The 13916-nt window shown below is 52.7% G+C and overlaps 1 protein-coding gene across 1 annotated transcript; it reads left to right on the top strand.

Moving 5' to 3' along the window:
• The first annotated feature begins 1771 nt into the window (after window positions 1–1771).
• On the top strand, window positions 1772–3999 carry LOC136526527 (uncharacterized). The gene is made up of 6 exons (XM_066519168.1): window positions 1772–1945; window positions 2064–2363; window positions 2472–2689; window positions 3021–3328; window positions 3558–3645; window positions 3738–3999. Exons 1-6 carry the CDS (start codon window positions 1772–1774, stop codon window positions 3997–3999), a joined length of 1350 nt encoding a protein of 449 aa, XP_066375265.1.
• Window positions 4000–13916: the final 9917 nt, after the last annotated feature.

Raw genomic sequence — 13916 nt, 5'->3', positions numbered from 1 at the left:
CGTTACTGTGCGCGTGGTTAAGAAAAAGGTGGACGCATGAGCGGTTTAGACGGATCCGTATTAACTGCGCTAGATTTGGGAAATTCTTTCCTGGTTTTGTCGCCCGCTCGTTTGCCTTCTCTCCTCCCTTATAAATAAGTGACGTGCCGCGCTCCGCCCCTCTTTACCTTTTCCGCCTACGTTCGCCCTCTCTGCCTTTGAGCGGTTGCTAAGAACAGAGGAAGAGAGCGCCGGGGAGAAGAAGGGAGAAGGGGAAGGAAAGGAGAGAGAGAGAGAGAGAGAAAGAACAAGAGTTCGCCTTACCGCCGTAGTCGCATTCTCCACCACTCCCATGGCCAACGGCGCCGTTGTCCTCCAGGCGGATCCTTGGGGTTCGTCCGATGTGTCCACGGCGAAGCTGCAAACGCTCGTCGATGACGGTCTCCTCCGCCCGGTCACCGACCCCAATAGGCCAGAGTGGATTACTCCGGGGAACGAGCCGGAGCCGAGGCCACGCGATGGCTACATTGTGAGCTTCGTGGCCTTCCACGAGCGCGGCCTCGGCCTACCGGCGGACCGGTTTATGCGGGCGCTCCCGCATTACTACAACATGGAGCTCCATAACTTCAACCCCAACTCCATCGCACAGGCGGCCATCTTCATCGCTGTCTGCGAGGGGTACCTGGGCATCGCCCCCAACTGGGAGCTGTGGCTCTACCTCTTTCGGGCAAGGCTTACCACCAAGCCGGTGGGTACGGTGGGCACGCGGAAGGCGTTGAGGGCCAGCGGCTGCACTCTCCAAGTGCGCCAAGACCGGCAGCCCCTCTACATCCTGGCCTAGCTCGCGTCGTCGAACCGCCGCTGGTACAACAGCTGGTTCTACCTCCGTGATGATGACGGTGGGCTTCCCCCCTATACCGGGCGGGTCGTGGAGAGCCAGCCGAAGAGGTGGAGGTACGGTGTCCCGTTGGCTGATCAGCCCAAGCTATAGCCACTCCTGAGGGCCCTGGAGACGCTGCGCAGCCGTGGCCTTATGGCGGCCGTGGTCATGGCGGCCTTCCACCGCCGGAGGGTGCTGCCGCTGATGGCTCGGCGGCAGCGCCTGTTCGAGATGACATCGGATGAGCCGATTGACGGCATCCGGTTGTCCGCCATCGCCCTCTCCGACGAGGAGATTCTGCGTCGGGTGAGAGAGACGGTGGAGGGGCGACTGAGGAGCAGTGGTCTGGCCCTATTCCCGATGCACCCGTCGTGAGGATACATCTCTCTGGTAGGTTGCATGTTGCTGAGGCCTTCGAGGCCTTCTTGCTCCTTACATTTTTAGTCCGTTCCCTCATTGCATTTGCCATTCCTGCAGGGGATGAGGGATGTGCGAGCCTCCCCGCCGCTCGTTCCCGAGGACGCCGAGCGGCGAGCCAAGAATAGGGCACACATCGAGGCGTACAAGGAGCGGAAGGACGCCGAGGAGGCAAGGCGCAAGAGGAAGAGCCTTGAGAGCGATGAGCTGGAGAAACTCTACCAGCAGTAGAGGCATGACGGTCTCCCGGAGGAGCCGTCTCCGTCCTCATCGTCGGTGGACCTTTCGAGCAACGATGACGACGACAGCGAGGTGGGGCGGGGTCCCCTGGACCACCTCCCTGACATCAGGGAGACGGCGCTCGGGGTGTCGGTGAGCGGCCCGACGTCTTCGGGAGGAGGAGGAGGGGGTGCCTCGGGGCTGACAATCGCCCGCCCTAGGTCCGAGGCTGACACACCCGAGACACGGGCGTTGGGGAAGCGTGTCGTCAGCCCGATGGGCTTGATGGCGGAGGTGGAGCGGGCGACGGCGGGGGTGACTCAACCGCCTCCGCAGAGGAATGAGGGAGCGCCGGAGTACATCGAGGGCCGGCCGGTACTGGTGGATACGGAGGCCGTCCCACTACCGCCGCCACCGCCACTACCGAGGACGAGGGACGCGGTGCAGAAGGTGTTGCTTCCCCGTTCGAGGTAAAGTGTTTTACCTAGTGGTGTTTGCAATATCTCCCACTCGTTCTTTGGTCATATGTTGACCTTGTGAGTGGTTTGTTTTCAGCCAAAAGCGTTAGGCAGAAGCGCCCGCCCTGGCGCCACTTAAGGCGCTCAAGGTGAGCGCCAGCGCCACCGCCCGATGGGTGGTGGACACACAGGCCGCCTTGCAGCATGGCGCGACGTCGGCCAGGGCCACCGAGGCGGCCGCGAAGCAGACAGGGGATGAGGCGCCTACACCCCACGAGGCCGTGGCCCTTGAGGCAGGTGATGCTGAGGTGCCTACAATCGCTGAGGCCACCGAGGGCGAGGTCGGGGCCCCCAGGACCTCCGAGGCCGAGGTGGCGGACACTGGGGCTTCCAGGACCATCGAGGCCAAGGTGGCAGAGGCCAGCTCAGGTGCGGTGGAGCCGTCGGCCTAGGGTGCGGAGACAGAGGCGAGGCAAGCTTTGGTGCAGCCCCCGGTCCAAGACCCACCGCCGTCGCAGGAGAGCGCCCAGGAGGTGGAGATTCAGACAATCTCCTCCGACGATACCTCCCGGGGGAAGGAGGTGGCGGACGTCAAGGCGGCCAGCACCGCGGAGCAGCCAGTCCCAACTCCCGCCGAGGGGAGCTCGGCCCTTGTTCGGGTCCGTCCCGAGCACCGCGGGTGGGACAGCCCACGTGTTCTATGGTGGAGCCGGGACGACCCTGAGGGGGAGCCTCTGTTCGCCCTTGAGGACATGGCTGAGGGGGGGCGCTGGAGCTCTCTCGAGCAATTCCGCCAACTGGCGGAGCAGTCGCTACGGACAGCTTTGTCCGTCGTGGCTAAGGACTTGCCTAGTGTCGCCTAGGTACGTGCTTTCCTCTCTTGCGCCGCGTTGTCCTTCCTCTGAGCCCTCTCGTAGTTCTTTGACGTATGTTCTACTTATCCAGGAGCTCGAGGCCCGGTCCCTCGGGAAATCAATGTTCCTCCGGCGAGAGAGGGACATCTGGGACTAGCTCCGGTAGTAGAAGGATCTGCTTGCCGGTGCCAACGAGCTTCTGTCGGCATGAAGCGCGGAGGTGGAGGACCTCCGCCTTCGCTGTGCTGACATAAAGGCCGAGGCGGCCACGGCTCGGGAGCAGGCTGCTCCTTTGGCGGCACGGATCGAGGAGCTGGAGGAGGAGCTAACCCGAGCGGCCGACGAGCGGGACATCTTTAGGTCCCGGGCTGAGCAGGAGGCAGACTCTGCTAAGGCCATCGCCGAACAGCTAGAGGCGGAGAAGGGCGCGCACCTACTAACGAAGGGCGCGCTGGAGGAGGCTGTAAAGGTGTCCGAGACCTCTCGGGTCGATGCCTTAGCCTGGAAGGAAAAGGCCAAGGGTGAGTCTTGTTGAGCCACGCCCCCTGTTTTATTTGTTTTTCTTATGTTCAAGCCCTAACTCCTCGACGTGACGCAGAGCTGGAGAGGGAGGCTTTCAGGGAGACCGAGGCCTCTCGGGTCGAGGTCCAAAGATGGAAGCAGAAAGCCGAGGGTGAGTCTCGTAGGCCTTCGCCCCTGTTCAGCTTGTTTCCTTTTGTGCTTAACCCCATCTCGCTTGTCTCGGCGCAGGTTTGGAGAAGGAGGCCTCCAAGGTAGCCGAGGCCTCCGTCGAGGTGCAGGCGGTGCTCGAGGCCGAGATCCGGGAGCACAATGCGCTGTAGAGCGCTGCCCGTATCGCCTACGAGGCCCTGGAGGTCTAGGGGGGGTCGAGTCAGGCAGCTCCCTTGGGAGCCGCTTGATCGTGTTGAGCGGCCACGTCTGCGAGCGGCTCCGGGGGGCGCTGCATACGGGCGTCAAGCGCGCCCTAGCCGTCGTCTCCTCGTACTACGTCGGCGTCGACCTCGAGGCCATCAGCGACGGTTACGTCATGACCGAGGATGACGAGAAGGCCGAGGAGGAGGTCCTGAAGCTGGTAGAGGCGGTTGAGGCCCCTGGCATGGAGCTGGCCCAGCTGTTCGAAGAGGAGGTGATTCCTCCTACGCCGACCGTCGACGCTGGCGACCCTGTATAAAGGGGCCGTGTAAATAGATTAGGGCTTGCACCATTGTACCATAACGCTTGTGGCCATCGAGGCCTTTTTAGTACTTGTGTATGTATGTTTTTTAATCATTTTCTATTATATTTCCGAGCCTCTACCCTCTGTCTCGCTCTTGGACAAATGCAAAGAACTTCTTCAGAGCCAAAGCTGCCCTTCGGGCGAAAGGTGGTGAGGGAGTTGTCGTAGCCCAGAGGCGTAGGCCGTTCTCACGGCTCGGCCGACCTTTTGGCCCCGAGACAAACTTTTGGTCCTTAGGTTTTTTGCGATCATTTTGTCAAAGAACCCAAGAGACTTTGGCGTATAAATTTTTTCGAAAAACGACTAAAAAATGGTGTCTAGGACTTAGGGAGGGTTCCCCCCTTCTAGCCCCCAAGGGAGGCTTGGTTCTACAGAGGCAGAGCCGAGTCTCCCTTATAGCGTTATTGTAACGCCGAGCCCCTATCGATGGGCTTGGGGGGTTTCTCGAAAAATTATAACAACTAAAGAACGCTTCTCTATTGTATTTCGAGAAACAATGTATACAATACTTGGGAATTTAAGGGTAGAAGCGACGTAGCTGTTCTATGTTCCAAGCGTTGGTGAGGATTTCGCCCTTCTCGTTGGCTAACTTGTAGGTCCCGGGCTTTAGTACTTGGGCGACGATGTACGGCCCTTCCTGTGGCGGGGTTAGCTTGTGGCGTCCCTTACTGCTCTGCCTCAGTCTTAGCACTAGGTCGCCCACCTTCAGGTCTCGGCTTTGAATGCGCCGAGCTTGGTAGCATCGTTGGGCTTGCTGGTACTTGGCCGAGTGTAGCAGCGCGACGTCTCGGGCTTTCTCCAGTTGGTCGAGGGCATCCTCATAGGCAGTGCGGTTGCTTTGCTCGTTGTAGGCCTGTCGTGCACCGAGGGGGCCTTGTTGGGTTTCGGTGCCCGAGCAGGCTCGGGATGGACCGAGGCCTCTCTATCTTGTTGGGGTTACGCCGTGGGCCGTTCTGAGGCATCCCCATGCCGTCGAGATGCGGAGCTTTCGGCCTGCTGTACCGCGGCGGTCTCGAGAAGGTCTTGAAGTCTGTCGTGGACCCGTCGCCCCTCCGAGGTAGATGGCTCGGGCATTGCTCGGAGCAGCATCGCCGCTGCCGTGATGTTCAAGCTAGCACGATTGAAGATAGGGGGTTGCTCACCCCCTTCGTCGTTGTTGATGCGGTGGTTGACGTCGCGAGCCCTCCGCCGGGCTGCTCTGCCATCACCGCGACCCCGCTGCTCTTGTTCGAGAGTGTCTCGGAGCTACTGCAGAAGGAGTCGGTCTTGTTCGACCTTGGCCTGAAGCTCATCGAGCTGTTCCAGGTCTAGGCGTCGAAGTTCCTCGGGGGCAGGGACATCGTCCCGCGCTGGCGGGGGCCCGACGCATGGTGGTGTGGCGTTGCCTGCCCCCGCGTGGGACAGGGAGCGATTGCCTACCCCTTCGTCCTTGTCACCCTCGTTCGGCATCCCGAGTTCGACGTTGAAGCACTCACGAGTTGAGTCATAAGCATCTTCATCATCGGAGTCAGAGTAGCCAAAGCAGTAGTCGCTCGTGATCATGAAGCAACGCATAGCTTCAGGGTCGCGAAGCCCGGAGAAGTCCGCTCTGGCCCACGCCTCGTCCTCCCCCGAGGAGTTAGCGTGGTCGTGGGTCGGAGTTGTGGCAATGAGGTCGAGGGCAGAACGTTGATGGCATCCTAGGGGTTTTGCGTGAGCGGAAGCGTGGGCGGCGGCAGCATTGCTCAACCCAAAAGGGTACGGGGATGATGTCATCGCCAGGCTCCGCTTCGCCGGAGTCAGCTCCCCGGGAGGTGGCGGGGCAGAGCTTGATGGCGGGGCATCGCTGCGCGCCACCGGCATCTTTCCCTTGCCCAGGCTAAAGTTATACAGGTCCCCAGCTAGGGACTCTGCATCAACAGCCGGGTGTGGGAGACTGGCGGAGCGCGGAGCGTCGCCCTAAACTTGCGTGGTGTTGGGGTGGTTCCGCTCGCGTTGTGCCTGGCGAGCGGGACGAGAGCGGAGCCCCGGGCGCCGCCTGCGCCTAGGCTGCCGATGCGTGATATCATCATCGGTCGACGGGGCTCTGGGTGTGAGGAGTACCATGTCGTACTCGTATCCTAGAGACATGAACTCTAGGCTCCCGAACCAGATCACCGTGCCGAGATGCCATGGTCGCACGGGGTCTGCCATCCGGAACTTGTTGGGATGACTAAGCTGACACGCAGTATGGCCCCTACCTGGCGCGCCAACTATCAGTGTTTTGGACCAATGGGTCCTCAACCAACGAGTGAAAATGTACTGCGTGTCCCTAATCCTGAATGGTGATGCAAAGAGACACAAGGTTTATACTGGTTCAGGCAATAGGTGCCCTACGTCCAGTCTAAGAGAGCGATCTTGTATTCCTTGCACCGAGGTGCTCGTAGTAGGGGCTTACAAGCTGGGCGAGAGAGGGAGCCGGTCCCAAGTCTCTGTGAGGAGTAGTGTGGGTTGCTTGAGATGTTGATCTCTCGTAGTGAAGGAGTGTCTGTGGATTACAGAGTGTTGTGCGTCGCTTGCGTGGGTGTCTTGATTCTTCTTCTCCTGCCTAGGAGCGGCCCTGATCACTCCCTTTTATAGTCGAAGGGAGGCATAGGGGCGGTACATGTATTTGCTATGTGGCGTTCTTTGGCAGGGGCGGCATGTCCGATCCCTGTAGCTTGTCACTGTGTCGGTGGAGCGGTCTTGTTTTTAGTGCACTGGAGCGGCGCGCCGGTCACGCCTGATCCTGTGCGACGTGGGAGCTCCTGTGGTGGCAGGTGCGTCTTCATCTGTTGGAGGCGTGCCTGTCACTGTATGTTTGGTCGGTGCGGAGTGCCGAGGCCGGGTTGATGCGATGGCGTGGGTATGCAGATTCCGAGGCTACAGGAGCTAGGCCCTGTGCACGTCGTGGGAGCTCCGGCAACCCGACGCAGGGCATGGCGCATACTACGGGTGACATGCCGGTCCCAGAGCGCTGACAACGTAGAAAGCCGAGGCCCAGTTCGATGCAGAGGCTGGACCGTCGTGGGGGGCTTGGCGGGTGTGAGTCCCGAGGCTACAGGAGCCTGAGAGCGGTTAGCCGAGGCTCGGAGAGAGCAGTTGGCCTTGCACGTCGTTTCCGAGGCTACAGGGACCTGGACGTGACTTTCCATACCTGGGCAGGGGTTAGGCAGCACAGCGTGGCATGGGTGTCCGTCGTGGGCACAGCACCGAGCACAGCGGCCGGTACCCTCGCCCAGTCCCATCTCGAACAGCATGGGGTCGATGTGACTTTCGTGTCGTCGGCCACTCCGCTGTATCGTGCCATCGTGCGACTGACGTTGCGGGAGTGGTTGAACGTGTTAGTTGGATGTGACGTCCCGCCAGAGAAGCCGATCAAGGCGGTGGTGACGGGGTTGATGCCGAGGCGGCCTCGAGCGAGTCGGAGAATCGGCACCTCATCCGAGGCCTTGCGGTGTGGGGTCTCGGGCGAGGCGGAGAATCGATACCTCGTCCGAGGCCTTGCGGTTCTGGGCCGAGCCCGCCTCGGGCGAGCCCGGATATTTGTTCGAGGTGGGCCGGGTGGTCCAGCCGGGCCTCGGATGTGGCGAGTTTCCCTGCGGTTGTATTTTGGTTTCATTATTTACAAGGTCTAAGCAAATTTTTTCGGTTCTTGCTTAGGGTACCCCTTTTATGGTATCCGACAGGATCCTTTCCCTCTTTCGCTCGTTTGTAACCCCTACTGCAAACCAAGTGCCGGTAACACGAGCAGCAGCAAACTGGACGTAGTGACGTTCCGCCCGAACGAGTATAAACCCTTGTGTCCTTCGAGCACACCATCCAAGCCAGACGCGCAAATACAAATTTACTCGTCGGTAGTCCGAAAACATCGACAGTGGGGATCGGTTCCGGGTTGCAGAGGGGACTGAATGGTCAAAATGGGCCAAATTTGAATCTAGGCCAGCCTTAACCGCCTGTTCTGCGCTGGGCTGGTATTCATTCCGCGCCGACCCGATCTGCGTGGAATGGACCTCGTTCCGGGCCGATCCAAGAGAACCGAACGAGGCCTAAGGTGGTGGGGTGGTGGATCAAGCCAACCCAAAACTTAGCTTAAACAGGAAGTGCGCTCAGACCGGTTGGGCTCAGATCAAGGCTAAGCGGATTTGGGTGCCGAGCTGACACTCAAGTTATTATTTAAGAATGCGTTTCCAAAAAAAAACTCCAATAAATGTAGAGATTTTGATCTATTTTTTATGAAATGGTTTCATAAATTAAATTGCTAGAAATTTGGTGAAGAACTTTGATTTATTCAAATTATTTTCAACTTGTAACTCTCAAAACAAATAGTGTCCATCTTCGAGTGAGAAGGGCGAGCTTTCGTGATGAAGGTTTGTTTTTTGTTTGAGCCCTAAACACATATACGAGTGTTGAGTGCTCAAGTGATGTCTCATATAAACATTCGTTTTTAAATAAAATCAACTAATTTGTTTTTAGGCAGGAAACTAGTCATAGTGTCGGACTAATAGCTTTGCTACTTTAGACAATTTTTCAATCCTTGGCCACCTTTGAGAAAGTTATTTCCATGTATTTGTTTCTAAGCTGTATGTGAAAGTGCATCTGGGTCTTGATGGATTAATGACAACATGATTAAGGACTAACATATTTTAATGAGTACATAGGAGTTAGGGGCGGAGCTCCAGCTTGTCATCGGGGTCTTTGTTGACCCCGACAGATTTTGAGAGTTTCAATGGAAATTAGTGCATAGAGTGCTAAAAGTTCTTAATGACCTCACTTATTTATAGACAAGATCCCGATAAGCATCTAGCCTTTAGCGTTGAAGCAGATGACATTCAAATGAGAAATTAGTGCATAGGTGTTTAGCCCCACGGAAGATTACGCATATGTACTACCGTGAAGCAGATGACATTCAAATGAGAATAATAGGTCCAAAAGCATCCAATATGATAAAAGAATGGCAAGCATGGTTGAAAAACATAAAAGAGACATAAATAGATGTAAAAAAGTTGGTCTCACGTGAAGGTATCTCTTGTCCATCAAATAAAGAATATCGATAATGGGATTAAAAATTATTTAAATGGCTATGTGTAAATGAATATCCAACAGCAGGTGTATGCCACGATGAATTAATCATGAGGGATAAAATTAAATGAAGAACGTCTTCTGTTTGGCTGCTCATAAAGCTAGGCTTTTAGCGTTGTTGCCACTGCTATGGTTGTCAAACCTCTAACACAACCACAGTTACTGGTAGAGAAATGTGTTGTAATCTCAGTTGGGAACTGGCTTTAGTCCCGGTTTCCCAACCGGGACTACGAATCCGGGACTAAAGGTCCTGGCCTTTAGTCCCGGGTCATATAACTGGGACTAAAGGTCCATCCTCAGGAGAAAAATAAACGAAATTGTAGGGAGACATCTCTTGCGATGTGTGAGATTCGAACACAGGACATCTTTCCTCGCGCATAAACTCCTTACCAATTCAGCTGTACACCACATGTGACAGAGTCCTAGACACTCTCCTTTTAAATTGACCTGTGGGGTACCTTTAGTCCCGGGTGGGAGACCTTTAATCCGGGTTGGTGACACCAACCGGGACTAAAAGGTCACCCTTTAGTCCCGATTGGTATTACCGGGTTGGCCTGCTGCGAAACCGTGTCAGGACAGGGGCCTTTAGTCCCTATTGGTAGCTTCAACCGGGACTAATTCTTCCTTTACTCCTGGACGTAAAAAATACCGAGACTAAAGCCTAAAATCAAAATGGATGAAAGATCATTTCTCTACCAGTGAGAGTGTAGAAACAGCCGGCGCGCTGCTGGCTTCACAAGCAGCCGCTGCTGGCTTCACAAGGGATTGTGCATTACAAGAACTCATTACGTACTAGACAAATGTTTGTCTGGCTGCTCGTAAAGCTAGGCTTTTAACGTTGTTGCCACCGCTACGGTTGCAAACCTCTCACACAATCACAGTGTAGAAACAGCTGCCGCTGCTGGCTTCACAAGGGATTGTGCATTACAAGAACTCATTGCGTACTAGAGACATGTTTGTCCAAACAAAACAGTATGAAGATGCATAATATATGCCACGCCGGCCACCACAGGAGATGGCTGCATCGATCTTACATAAATTGGAAATCAAAATGCTGTTATATCGCCCTAGGCCATATCGATCTGCATGCCTTTTATTTCATCCGTCGGAATTGCGGGTACGCACGTTGTCACTAGCGATCCATGCATCGAGATGATCGATCCGGAGATTTGTCATACACATACTAGTATGCGTCATGAGCGATGCCTTTTCATTGTGCGAGTCATGTCTGCATGCATATGTGTACTGAATGCAGTGTGTACCAAATGCACGCCACGTCCTGATGCACATCGGTAGTCAAAAATAGATGTCATTCTCATTTTCTAAAAAGTCAAATACTTTTAACTTTAACTAAATATATATTTTAATACATAACTAGTATCATTAGGTAGATTATTGAATATATTTTCATAATAAATTTATTTAAAGATGTAAATATTGCATGCATTTTGTATAAGTCTACTCAAAGTTAAAAAAAATTTAACCCATCGCATAACGGTCTCTGTTTTCGGAGGGAGTAGGACGAGAGTACAGTGCTTGTGCAGCAGAGGATCGATCGATTTGACAGTTGTCTGTGCCAGCACGACCCATTTGATCGAGTGCAGGTTGTTTATAACAAACTAATATGCTTCCCTCACGTTGTTTCATGTCTTCCTAGTGCAGGTTGTTTCTCAGTTTTTCTTTCTACGAGTTAATCAATTTCAAATTTAACAAACTATATATAAAAATGTTAATATTTATAAGATTAATTATCAAATATAGTTTTAATAACAAACTGTTTGAAAATATAAATGCTGATACTATTTCTTATAAATCTAGTTAAACTAAAAAAATAACTTAGCAACCTAGATTATATTCTTTTTATAACCTAGGATTATATATTGTACAATTAACTGTTCAGCTGGCCCTCTTTTGGCACACAGGGATACAAACACATGGTCATTTTGCGGGTGACAAACCAAAGAGGGGCATGTGGTCCTCATTTATTGGATGCATGTGCATGGACACATGTCGTAAATCCACGGTAGGTGTCCATGGTTGGTCTATGGCTACCGTCTCCATCCAATTTTTTCCGATCTATCGTGTGTTCATCGTAGGATGCATGCACAATGCACCATTAGAGTCATACTTGCAACTTTATCCTGAATTAAACTTAATACCTTTATTCCATGGTGTATCTAATAAATCCATACTTGCAACTTTATCCTGAATTAAACTTAATACCTTTATTCCATGGTGTATCTAATAAATCTAGTTTGATGTTGTAGACAGATGTTTGTATACTTTTCTATAAATTTGGTTATGACAAGAGAAGTTTGACCGAGGACATTTAAAATGGAGGAAATAAGTAGCATGCAACTGTTGGATGCCTTATTTATTTTGTTTTCGGCAATAGAGCAACTCTAGGAGTTTCGTAAAACAACTCCCTATTTTAATTTTTTAGCAAAAAGGAAAAAAAAGCCCCCTCCAACAGTTTGGTAAAAGAGCTCCTTAAAAATAAAAAAGTTGCCAAATATCATTTCCAACTCGTAAGTTTCCGCGGTCAAGAGGAACTCTGTATCTGTTCCTCATCCAACTTTTTCATCAGGAGATTGGAGTAAATTGGACGCATGAGTAAATCCAGGTGAGAAAACGGTAAGAAATAGAAAAACTATTAAAAGAGGTTTTGTTGGTTAGAAATAGTTCGGAGTTCCTAGTGCAAAATTGTTTAAAAAGCTACCCATACGTACGCGTGTACACACAAATGCATGCATTTCTCTGAAGGAGAAATCAAGCTAACAAAGACAAATCTGATATCCAAGGAAGTCGTAGCTGTATTTGTAGAGACTAAACTAAAATATTTAAATATTTATATTTATTTTAATAAAGTATAACAAAATTATTCATAAAAAATGTTATTGATGTAGCTGCAGCTCTAAGTTTTTCAAGATTTTTGGAGCCTTATATAGAGCTCTGGAAAATAGGGATGACAATTCTACTCACGTATGAGTATTGTACCCGATGGATATAGGTTAACATTCCATGCAGTGTTGCAGGTACGGGCAGTGACGAAGCTATAAAAAAATTTAGGAGGGACTGAAAAAAAAAATAAAGGCTTTTTTATCTTCTCTTAACCTTAGCCTCTCCTACCTAATACATATATGCATAAAATTTTAAAAGAAAACTTAGGAGAACTCCACGTGCTCAGGATGGGTAGGGGGGCTGAAGCCCCCTAGCCCACCGCTGGCTTCGTCCATGAGTACGGGTATAAGATTCTACGCTAGATAGAGGTGTGATATGTCCCATCAGTGCTTAAAATACAAATGATTCTATCTATTCTAGTGATAACCTAAGGGCCAGTTTGGATGCCAAAATTTTTGGCAAAACGCTACTGTAACGTTTTCGTTGTTATTTGGCAATTAGTGTCCAATCATAGTCTAATTAGGCTTAAAAGATTCGCCTCGTGGATTTCGTCTAAACTGTGTAATTAGTTTTATTTTTTATTTATATTTAATGCTTCATGCATGCGTCCAAAGATTCGATGTGACAGGAAATCTTGAAAATTTTGGCGTTTTGAAGTGCAACTAAACAGGCCCTAACTTGCGGACGCAGGTACTCACGGTTATCATACTATACAGTTTGGGTACAAAATGTTATTACTCCTTACACAATCAGTCGTGAAGTGAATATTTTTACCCCCCTAACATCTTAGCTGACCCATTGTCATTTCTGCTAGTGCCAAACAAGTGTAACATCCTAAAATTTGCATTCTTTTAAAATTAGTAAATATGATTTATTTAAGCAAATGTGTGTGCATTAAAAGTCAGGGAAATAATAAATTTTGTGGATTTAAAATTTAAAAATAAGTTTATAAACTTTTTGATGCATACATGCTGCTGCATATCATTTTGTGAATGCTTGGAATTTGTTAAAGATTTCAAAAAGAATTGAAATTTGAATTTAAAAAGGGTTTTGGAAAATAGAAGAAATAGAAAAGAAAAGAATCCTTTTTCTTCCCCTTTCATGATTTCGGCCCGCTGGCCCCTTTCCCCTTTCCCCGCTCGGCCCGGCACCGCAGCACCGCAACCGCAGCCCAGCCGCGCGCCTCGGTCGCTCGGCCCAGCAAGCCCCGCCGGCCCACTCGGGCGCCAACCATTGCCGCGCGCCTACGCCCCGCGCCCAGCCGCTGACCGCCTGGCCCCACCTGTCGGCGCCGCCCCCAACCTCCCGCTCGCCCCGCGCCAGTCAATCGCGAAGCCGCAACTGCCGCCCACGAACGGCGTCGTGGGAGCGCCCCCCCCCTCACGCCCCGGCCGCTTTAAATCGGCACCGAGCCCGTCTCCGCCCCTCCCTGCTGCCTCCACGCCCCATTTTTCCGTTCACCCGTGCGCGAGGAAGCTACAACCGCTGCCCCGAGGTCTCCGAGCTCCGCCGTCCGCCTCCGTGCGAACCACCGTCACCGAGCCGCCTCCGCTCTGATTTTTCGCCGTGGTGAGCATCTCCGTACTCTCCCCTCTCTTCCCATGCTTTTCGTTTCTCGTTTCTTGACTTCTCGAGCCCTGGCCGCGAGCTCCGCGAGCCATGGTCGCCGGCCATGGCGGCCACCGCGCTACCCGCCGTTCCCGGCCGCCGTAACGGCATGGCCGCGACCCCCTTCCTCCCCCACGCTCATCGGTGCTCTCGGATGTCGATTTGGTGAACCCTAGCCCCTAACCGCGCGCGACCGAGACCTCCACGCCGCCGGCAATGGCGCCTCATCGCCGGTGACACTGTTCCGGCCGGCTTTCCCTCCCCAAGCCGATCCTAGCCGTCCA

Source organism: Miscanthus floridulus, chromosome 19 (assembly GCF_019320115.1).
Source record: "Miscanthus floridulus cultivar M001 chromosome 19, ASM1932011v1, whole genome shotgun sequence".
Lineage (NCBI taxonomy): Eukaryota > Viridiplantae > Streptophyta > Magnoliopsida > Poales > Poaceae > Miscanthus > Miscanthus floridulus.
Note: the sequence above shows the minus strand (reverse complement) of the source record. Positions and strands in the feature narration are given on the sequence as shown.

Excerpts from the sequence above, each read along its gene's own strand:
- LOC136526527 (XM_066519168.1), top strand. The coding sequence starts at position 1,772 with ATGGGCTTGATGGCGGAGGTGGAGCGGGCGACGGCGGGGGTGACTCAA. Across the intron at positions 2,364-2,471 it reads CCAGGACCATCGAGGCCAAG|GAGAGCGCCCAGGAGGTGGA; the intron begins GTGGCAGAGGCC and ends CCGCCGTCGCAG. Across the intron at positions 3,329-3,557 it reads CTGGAAGGAAAAGGCCAAGG|GTTTGGAGAAGGAGGCCTCC; the intron begins GTGAGTCTTGTT and ends GTCTCGGCGCAG.